Here is an 11,098-nt window from a genome sequence, read left to right as displayed (position 1 = left end):
ATAGGGAAAACAAGAATAAGAATTACATGAAAATAAAATACTGTGTTTTATATCGATATAGATCTTAAAATGAAGCAGTGGAAACTGACTGAAATGTGAATAGGAATATGAAAAATATTACATGCATTAACAAAATACAGGCACATGGTGAATCCTCCAAATATCAAATATACATTCACTGTTCTGTTTCAAATATTTTCTTTTTTCCTGAAATCATTTATGCATGTTGAGTTTGATTGCATTACTAATATGTATTCTCATTAAATTGGTCATGAATACATTAGACAAGAAATGGAATTCGAATAACAAATAAGGTAGAAAATATGTTTTTACAAATTTTTGGATAATTATTTGCAATTGTCGAATCTCGTGAAGATTGTCTCATTAATCATTGCATTTTCAACATATCAAGATTTTAATGCATTCTTCCCGGAAAGGTTTCAACATTTAAAAAAAGAAATAAAAAAATTCAAGCGCTTTGTAAGTCCGAAACATATGATTTGATTATTTTTTTCCGATGATAAATGTTTTCTCCCTTTGGGTGCCTGATTGCCATAACAAAATCACTATTCTACTTTCGTTTTATTTAGCGTTATAATTACTTCTATGTCAAGTATTTTTGCGAAGAGAACGGTATGAACAAATTATTAAGATGCTTTTGAGATAAATAGTCATTTGATATTCGAATTATACGTATATACTGTATCTGTAACTATTTTAAAGTACTTCTCCCCTTGGGGCACCCCTTTTTCAATGACCTGTTTGATCAAACCATGATACATGTATGTGCACAATGGGAGATCATGCAGCTTCCAACAGAAGATAGACAGGTAATGCAGATTGATATTTAAAATGTATCATGGTTAGCATTATAAAAGTATTAAACCAACAACTGGTCAATGTTGATCTACTTATTAACATGCGTTAGTTGTACACAGAGAAAGAAATAAGAAAGTTTACGTGTAGGTTAAATATAGATTTAGGAAGTTTAAATTACGATGGAAATAAATAAGCTTTGGAACATGCTCTCATATCTCAATCGTAAACCCATTCCCGATCGATATCTTTGTCATGTTGTTTGGAATCATCTTCACAATCCCAGTACTCTTATCTGTGGAAGATGACAGTGGGTTAAACAAGTATTGACCTGTGAGAATATAGTCATTGTGATGTAAACATCGGTCCTACTAAACAGAGTACGATAGAGTACTTTAGAGTACGCTAGTAAAATTTCATAATTCAATGCAATTTAACTGCTGTTCGTAGATGTTCTTACTTTAGTTTAACCTAATAAATGTATATCTGGAATACATCGTGTTTATTTTCATTATTTTAGGAATTATTGTAAGTTAAAGTTTACCGTTTGATTCCGATCCCGATCAAATTTAATACTTTTTCAAAACCAATCTCTCACCAGAGGGCGTATTACGCTGCGCTACAACACCTCTGTCAACGTCTGAATGTCAAGATTCTTGGCAAAACTTATTTCTACCTATTGCATGATAAAGTATGATTTTACAAGTTTTAGTGTTAAGCTTAAAAATCTTCCAGTATGTTCACAAAAACAACGAATTCCATGATTATTCTAGTATTATTGGACGAATGAATGAATGAATATTTATATATAAAACCTTTTAATTCGCTCAGGTGTCTCATATTTACCAGGTTCTGTGTTTATAAAATTCAGACAAGTGTTTGATTTGCTTAGATATGATCATTACAGTTTGATATGCTAAGTTAGTGTTAGTACGTTTTGATATGATTTTTAGACGTTGACAGAGGTATTAGTGGAGCATAGCGGGAACGATAACTCAGGGTAGAGATTGTTTCAAAACAAACTACTAATAATGGGGATCGGGATGCCGTAAATCCTCAATACATTTAATGTTTTCTGGGTTTTTTCAAGAGTGACTTTTTGCAGTTTTTTTTTTTTTTTTTTTTTTTTTTTTTTTTTTGCTAGAAAGATATAGTATAGATACAATATCTGAAATTTATCATGTCCAAATAGCTTTAAAGAGGTTCGTACTTGAGATTTGGAGTAATGTTTTGGGAAGTATATTTTTGATTTCCACATTAAAGGAGTATTAGGAAATTAAAAAGAAAAACTGATATCGGAAACCTTGTTATGAGCTCTACAATGTTATAAACGTTACTTCAATCGTATTCAATTAAACTTGATTTGTCTGTTGATGTCAATACAACATAAGCAACATAAATCAATAATTGAAAATAGATACATAATCATATCTTCTAAAACTACAGTTAAAGAAAAAATAACACCAGTAATGGAAATACTTAAAGGTCAAGTGTAATAAAAATAGATTTGAAAATAATGTTTTTAATTCATTAAAACCCGTTTTGAAAAGTTTATTGATGTGTTCATTTTTTTTTTAAATCCTGATAAATGCACAAAATACCTATTCCAAAATCGTTGTTTATAGAAACGAATGAAGGAATTATCGCCCTTTCTTATGACGTCATCTGAGACAATTGTAGTTGTTTACGCCTATATTTCCGTGAGAAATTGCCAGTTTTAGCAACACCGTGGATATTGACGGTGAAATATCGTAGATACACTTGAGTTTAGGGATTCAACCTTTTATGTTTGTACCTGCACCCGTTTCGAAACCATCCGATAGTAATATGTCTATGTTCGACAAATATCTCACAGGAATCTCAGTTAGAAATTATTTACCGGGACAGTGCATAGAAAATTGGGAATGATATTGGAAAAAAAATGTTCTATCAAAAGATAACCTTTGAATTTTACACAATCTAGGCTAATCAAAATCAAACGTCATAGATACTCGCCGTATACTCTATTGTAGCGATTGTGAGCGTATTTAATTAGATTGACTCTCAGTCTTACGTTTGTAATTTTTTTATGAGATTTACTAGTATGAGATTGTTCCGATTCAGATTATAATGTGTTTAGCTAGATATATATTTAATTGAAAAATGCTTTTTTGAAAAAAGAACAACAAATGACAAAAGAAAAAAAACTTATAGTGCACAACGTTATTTGTACCCCCCCCCCCTTTAAAAAAACAAAACATCGACATGTAGATACACTATCATAAAATGTAAATTAGGCCTATTAGTACATGTAATTTCTTCACAACACACGTCAAATGCGAAATTGAAATAGTACGGCACAAAGTTAACGAATTGTAGCATTTTGAGGTGTGAAATTTTGCCTTAATGATTCATGATATATTAATTAATGTAGCACTTAGAAGCGCATTAGGAAAAGGAAAAACTTGTACTTGTTTTCATAATGAACTTGAAAAAAAAAGCTTTGGAAATAGGATAAGGTTTTATCAAAATGGTTTTTTTTTAAATTGAATTCATTTCCATTTTTACTATATTTTATTTTTTCAAAATATATATAGCGAAGAAATGAAATGATGAGTCCCTTATAAATATAGTATGATTACAACAATATTCGAAAGATATTTCATTTAATAAAAGAAATAAAATCAATTAGAACTAGGTAATGGGTGACATTAATTTTTATGTGCAATCGCAAACCCATTGAATACAGTGTCGCATTAAAGCATTCAATGGTGGATGTAGAGAGGGGTGGACTGCACCCCCCTTTTTGGGTTGAACTTTTTATATAATTAAAATGCATCCCTCCACTTGTTTTGTAGGATGCCCAGTTAATCATCACTTTGCACTTTGTTTGAAATCAAACAGGATGGTGTGTCAGGGTTGATGGAAATCTGATCCTCGTTAATTAAAGTGTCGCTCACTGATCATCGTGGCTTGTCACAAATCTCAGTGTCTCTTTTCAGTTTCCTTGTCCAAATTCTTCGAAATTTAGGGTCTTTTGGGAAAAGAAACATACTTAATCCCTGTCCCAATTTCAAATTGCAGTTCAAAGCAGCCCATTGTACCATAAATACAGGACTTTTCTATGTAAACACTATAAAAGCCTATCAATGCAATCGAAACTTGTCTCAGATGACGTCATGCTACGAGCGATAACTCACGTCACAACACATTTATCGATCGCTCAGGTAAAAGTTTGATAGCGCCGTGTAATTCACGCCAAGTGATTTTTATCAAAATTGCCATGGAAATTAATCCATAAGTGTACGACAGACATTTTTCTGTATAAAACTCAAGTTTTAGGAAAATCACCGTACTTGACCTTTAATTACCTTTTTACACTTGAAATGCGAAACAAAAATATGATATCAAATTTAAGTTTAAAGGACATATTAGGAGTAATGTCAATTTCTAAAATTTCACATAATTTTCAAGGTCTTGTCATAAATTTTGAAATGGAACTAAAAAAAGAAATGGGGATTGGAGACCAGATTTTTAGATTATTGGCGAAAATACTGCATTTTTATACAAATGTTTGAGTAATTTGATTTAAGGAAGTTAGTTCCTAAGCTAGTGAGCACAACTGTGCAGGATGCTACAACGAAGTATTTTCTGCCTCAATACTGATCCCATCGGTGCAAACATATTACACATCTATTACTGAACCCTATCCATTTGAAAAAAAAAATGTGTAAATTCAAGTTTTGAAAGGGTTTTGCAGAGACTATATTTTGTGGCGGAAGGATTGATTAATCAAAAAGTTCTAAATCTGCGTAATATTACAGGTTCTGTTTCATCCAATTTATCTTCTATTTTTATACTCCTACACGTGTATGTTATATCTATAATGTATGGCACGAGTAGCTGAGACTTTAAACTAGTTCAAAAAGTGTAACTTATTAATATGGTTTTCCAAAACTAAACACCAATCCAAAAAAAAAAAAAAAAAACCAAAAAACAAAACAAAACAACAACAACAACAAAACGGTTAAGTTAATTTACTCGAAATTTTGCACAAAAATTCAACATCTTCGCCAATTAACAATAATTGAAAATTTTGGTTTCTAACCCTCACTATTTTTAGTTCCATTTTAAGTTTTAAGAGGAGGCCTTGACCAGGATGTGAAACTCTCAAATTTGATATCATATATTTTTTTTCTGTATACCACGTGCAAAAATGTATTTTTTTATTTCCATTTTTAGTGTTAAACTGTTTATCTGTAGTGTTAGAAGACATGATTATGTAATGATTGATTTGTGTTCCTTATGTTGTGTTGACATGTGCCAATGATGGAGAGAATCGAATAGAAGCACATGTGGGTAACCGACGATGTTGGGCCAGAGGAGCTGAAATTTTCATGAGAGCTTCCTAACATAGTGCAGATTTTTAAGTTTGTTCAAATCATAAGCCCCGGGGTAGGTTGGGGCCACGATAGGGGATCAAAATATCACATAAAAATATATAGGGAAAATCTTTAAAAATCTTCTCAAGAACCAATGAGCCAGAGGAGCTGATATTTACATGAAAGCTTCCTGACATAGTGCAGATTCAAGTTTGTTCAAATCATGGCCCCGGGGGTAGGTTGGTGCCACAATAGGGGATCAAAATTTTACATGAAAATAGAGAAAATCTTTTAAAATCATCTTCTCAAGAACCAATGAGCAAGAAGAGCTGAGATTTACATGAAAGCTTCCTGACATAGTGCAGATTGAAGTTTGTAAAAAAACCATGGCCTCCGGGAGTAGGTTGGGGCCACAATACGGACTAAGGTTTTATATGCAAATATATATGGTAAATCTTCAGATATTGGCCAAGGTAACTCAGGTGAGCGATGTGGCCCATGGGCCTCTTGTTTGGATAATAATCTGATAAATTCTTCGGTCACATGATTTCTTGCCAGATATTTTAATTTCAGGTAGATATATTTTTGAAAATTACGTTTTCCTTATCTTACTGAGTACTAGCTTGCCTATTTCCTCCATCATGTAGTTCAGGGTCACAAATGAAGTTGGATGGACGGGCATAAATAGGAACAGAAGAGTACAGTCCTAATGACAAATCATCACATTTGCCTGTTATTCCTACCTTTCAACTTTTCCGAGAATGACGTGATGACTTTAGTATTCTAATCATGGAAGAGAGAACCCCAGGGGACGAGGAAAAGGTATGTTCGTATGAACTATGCACAATAATATTGTGTAGATTCCAGGTACTGTATCTACTACATTAAAGTACTAATAGACATGTAGTCGTAACCCCCCCCCCCTCTCTCTCTCTCTCTCTCTCTCTCTCTCTCTCTCTCTCTCTCTCTCTCATTCCTTATAGTCTTTTACATCGCCAAATCACACATCAAATATTAAAATATTATAATTTAAGCTCCTTAAAATATATTTAAACATATTCATGTATTTACTGTATAATGTGTGTAGGGTCCTGTTAGGAAACGACCGAGGATAGATGCTGATAATGACAGTTCTACGGACCTGGAAGACAATGAACTTGGATACTCAGATCAAACAGGGATCACCAACCAGGAGAGGGAGAGCTCAGGTAACTAAATCAATAAACACCTAACAGGTAATTACAGGAATATAAACTGACAGGTAACTACAACAGTATAAAACTGACAGGTAACCACAGCAGTATAAAACTGACAGGTAACTACAGCAGTATAAAACTGACAGGTAACTACAACAGTATAAAACTGACAGATAACTACAGCGGTATAAACTGACAGGTAACTACAGCAGTATGAACTGACAGGTAGCTACAGCTGTATAAAACTGACAGGTAACTACAGCAGTATAAAACTGACAGGTAACTACAGTAGTATAAAAAGTTACTGCCAAGTAACAACAACAGTTTAAAATTGACAGGTAACTACAACATTGTAAAACTGACAGGTAACTACAGCAGTATAAAACTGACAGGTAACTATAACTGTTTAAAACTGACAGGTAACTATAATAGTAATAAAGTGACAGGTAACTACAGTAGTATAAAACTGATATATAACTACAACGGTATAAAACTGATAGGTAACTAAAGGAGTATAAAACTGACAGGTAACTAAAGCAGTATAAAACTGACAGGTAACTACAGCAGTATAAATGTGATTCACACTATTTGAACGAGTAGACTTTCAGTCCGCGGGTCCGTGCATATTTTTACATGTACTGTATATTATGATTGGTGATACACATGTATTTTGTCTGCGTATAGGAATTTTTTAATAGTGTGAAATATCACTGTTTACATTAGATTTTATTTCTTGTGATATTTTGGTCGTTTTTCAATTAACCGAGGGTAGAAAACTCAATTTTACAGATATTATGCATTTAAACGTGTAATACGTAAACATTTCACGAACTATTTCCTATTAGCGCTGAACATTTCATTTGTTTGCAAAAACATGATAAAGTTCACACCACTTTGAGCCGAGTGACTGCATAGAGGAGTTGTTAAAATCAACTCCCAACAAAATGATATAAGAACCTGGTCACGGCCCACGGGAAAATATGTATATTTTTTTTAAATGGAAGTTATTTCACTTTATTTATCAATCTAAAAGACAATGGAATAATTGAATGAGACTCTCTATGTAACAAAGGAAAATTAAATTAAGATTTTATTCATTACATGCACCATTTTTATAATTTCTATTGTTACACACTGACGCTTCCTGTTTAGGAATTTGGTCGCAACCCACGGGAAATATGTATTAAGTGTAGTAAATTAAACCTCAAAATTCTATAGCGTGTGGTTTGATTTCCAAACTTATGACAAATGTTCTTGAAAACAACAACATATTTGGGGTTTTCATTAATATTCAATATAATTCAGCATTAATTGTGAAAATTGATGTTTTCGATTTGCTTCAATTTGACGCTAACATAAATCAATTGACGCCACTGGCTACCATTGTCGATCGTTTGATTTCCCGATTGTGGACATGTGTATACATTGATGTATCTTTGAATTTAAAAGATTCATGCAAGTGCTATAGAATACACAGTAACCGCAATTTCAAACGCACCGACGTCTTTCTAGGCTCACAATTAGTCCGCGGAGCCCGTGTTTTGACCTGTACTCTATATTAAACGTTGTTGTGACGTCAGTTCTTTGTCTTGACAGTACTTTATTTTTCATACTGTACTGAACATAGTCCAGTATTATTAAGAGCAGGCCAATATTATGAGAAATACTGGACTGACAGTTAAAACCAGGAACAGAGACCACTCTTAGTTGTGTGAGAAAACATTTATTATTTATCAAATACAATATTCAAGGCGTGAAATATTCCAGTAAATTATACGAAATGAGCGTTTTATGTATAATCCGATTTTACCGTATATGAAATCCTTTAGGTGCCAGTTATAAACTCATGTCACAATCATTCATTCAGACACATGCACATTAAAGTCGCAAATTCTCTGTTACATTCCCGGCAGTGATGTTTATTTCTTTTCCCGATCCAAAGGAAACACTTTCATTGAGCTCCACTTTCTTCGGCTCCGGCGGGGACACTGTGGACGGTTTCTGAATCAAATCACTTACACTCTGTATTGTTCCCCGGAGATCCGCTATAAGTTGCTCTTTAACACCCGCAGCATATAGGCGTGTAGCGGCAGTAGCCCGAAGAGAGTGATTTGTAAAAAAAGCCATAAAATCCTGCCTCTCTATACATTTTGGCCACAATCTGTTGCAGTTGATGTACCCCGAGTGGGAAGTCGTCGTATCATACATTCCCCTTAGGAGCGATTTTTGGTCTTAGATAAAATGCATTGCATTTTCCACTGCTGGGGCTACAAATGATTAAAAAGAAATTGTATACAACAAAAATGAAACAACAAAATAAACAATGTGGAAAAATTGTTAATATATTTAAGAAAATTAGTAGAAATAATGAATAATCTTACCTCAATCAAATGTACTTTTCAATCATCTGACTCCCTTTCTTCCAGGCACCAGGACTAAATGCTAAAAGAGGGCTGCGGCTTCTGTTTTATACCAAGTATAGGCCTACGTGTCAGTACCATATTATTAGGGTTCCCAGAAAGGAACGTGGGAAATCAATCTTTTGTTTTATCTAAAAGATTCTTTCCGAACACCCTTTATGTACCCTCATTCACCCCAAAAAGAAAACCAGTTTTGTTGAGTACAGTCTTCAGACAATAGAAGCGTTCGAATCGCTTCCCATGAAGTACAAAACCCTGTTTTGAGGAGTATCGTATTATGACAATTGAAATGATGATCTAACAGTGAATTAAAGACAAGAGTTGACCTTGTGTGCCATTAAAGTTTATGAATTCCTAATATATTAAATATTAAAAACAAATCAGAAACGAAAGGTGTAAATATATTTGTCTATACCAATGTATATTCGTACTTGGGTTTTTTGCGTTTAAATGCATTTGTTTTTTAGATAGAACAATGTTTTAAGTAAGTCTTGTATCCCTTACTGAACATTAGAATTTAGCTTAGATATTCAGAACAGGATTTTTTTTCTAGATTTCACTAGTCTTCAGGTGACCGATAAGGCCTGTGGGCCTCTTGTTTCATTGGTCAATTTGAAATGCAAGTAGACGGATCTGTGAATGTTGAGACATGTGTGAGTGTGCATGAGTAGGATTCAACCAAAATTCTTTGTGAAATTAAGTTTAACTTTTTCTTCGTGAACCTTTATAGTTTGACCTTTGATACATTGAGATATACCAAAAACCTGGCATTTTGACATGTATATTTGTAAAATTTGTTGATATTCGGACTTGAATAGAGAGCAAAGTACATTAAGCCCAAATTTTCGCCTCATTAGAGTAAACCTAAAATGAAGTTTCACATGGTTTAATCATTATGATTATGCACTAGGGCATTGACCCTGATGATACATGTGAAAATTAGTGACGTAATATGTTCTGTAACATCATTTTCGTCATCTGCGATTGACAAGATTTATCGAAATCGGCGAGATTGGTTGTTTTTATGCCTTTAAAACCATTTTAAAGATAGAGCATGTGCATCAACCATAACAATGTTTTGTCTGCACTTTAATCATGTTGAAAGTCAGTAATGAGCAAAATTTCTACGTGGTTGATAAATGCGCAGACTATCAAATTGAACGTAAACAGTTTCCCTCGTTCATCTGTAATACAATTTCCAACGTTGATGGTGTTGATATATACAAGTTTAATGAATAAATGATATCCAAATGTACAGTATATTAAATTTTATAAGACTCTACGTAGTTTGCATTGAAGAAGATAGTGTGTATACAGGGAACTGGAATATTTCCGATTTAATGTAAGAATCAGGAACAATAGAGGCTAGATTTCTAATCATCAAATTTTCATTTATTTCTCTCAAATGAACAATTTGCATCTCAATTTTGAATTTTTTCCCGGACCCCACCCTCTTTAAGAGAGGACAATCCTTTATCGCACTCTTCCCCTCGTCGCATCGCGACTCGGCCGTTTACTTTCAGTAGCCGGACTGGTCACAAATCAGATAGATGAAGTACATCAGTCGCGTCCTATCTTGGGTAGGGTGAGGCAGCTGCAAGGAGGTAGGGCTGTCTTGCCATAAGGACCGAGATATATCTGTCTCGGCGCATTGTTAAGGGACTGTCTTGCCCTCAAATTTCAAATGGCAATTTCTTCTTTGATCTTTTGAAATCTAACAAAACTACGGGTACCTGTAAAGTGCGAAACGAAATCGAAACGAAACGATACGAAATCTACCGAAACGAAACGAAATCTACCGTAACGAAACGAAACCCACCGAAATGAAACGAAACCCACCGAAACGAAACGAAAACTACCGAAACGAAACGAAACAGATTGTATAATCGAACTCTTTTAATCATAATAATTAAAAATGGTACCTTAGGTCCCTGTGAAAGTTACCACATATAAATAAAATTCGCCTCCCCTTTGATGTAGGCTTTCGGCTTGACTGTTACAAAGTTTTAAAAGTTGGAAAGGGGGGGGGGGTAAGCACAAAGTATATATCCATAGTTGATTAAATGCCATGTACAATTAGTTTTGGATCCATAAATTTCAGAACCGATGGTTACAGTCTCAGAGATCTGGGGAAACACACTATACGAGGGGTGGGGTCGCCGACGTTGGATCCGCCTTTGGGCATAGATACATTGTTTGAAGAAGCTGGTGTCTGAGAAAATTAAAAGCAGGAAGAGCTCTTAACCTCTTATTTTATCTCTAACTGCTGAGGTGCGAGTACTTTCAATAATGGAAAAAACTATAT

The 11,098-nt window shown here is 33.9% G+C and overlaps 1 protein-coding gene across 1 annotated transcript in view; it reads left to right on the top strand.

Moving 5' to 3' along the window:
• Window positions 1–745: 745 nt before the first annotated feature.
• The window catches only part of LOC125677879 (uncharacterized), a 102,693-nt gene continuing 92,340 nt past the window's right edge, over window positions 746–11,098 (top strand). The window contains exons 1-3 of the mRNA XM_056159125.1: window positions 746–830; window positions 5,825–5,999; window positions 6,265–6,385. Coding sequence (XP_056015100.1) covers window positions 5,967–5,999; window positions 6,265–6,385 — 154 coding nt within the window. The 5' untranslated portion in view covers window positions 746–830; window positions 5,825–5,966. The remainder of the gene's footprint in view (window positions 831–5,824; window positions 6,000–6,264; window positions 6,386–11,098) is intronic.

This window comes from Ostrea edulis, chromosome 3, assembly GCF_947568905.1.
Source record: "Ostrea edulis chromosome 3, xbOstEdul1.1, whole genome shotgun sequence".
Lineage (NCBI taxonomy): Eukaryota > Metazoa > Mollusca > Bivalvia > Ostreida > Ostreidae > Ostrea > Ostrea edulis.
This window is presented reverse-complemented; position numbering and strand designations above follow the sequence as displayed.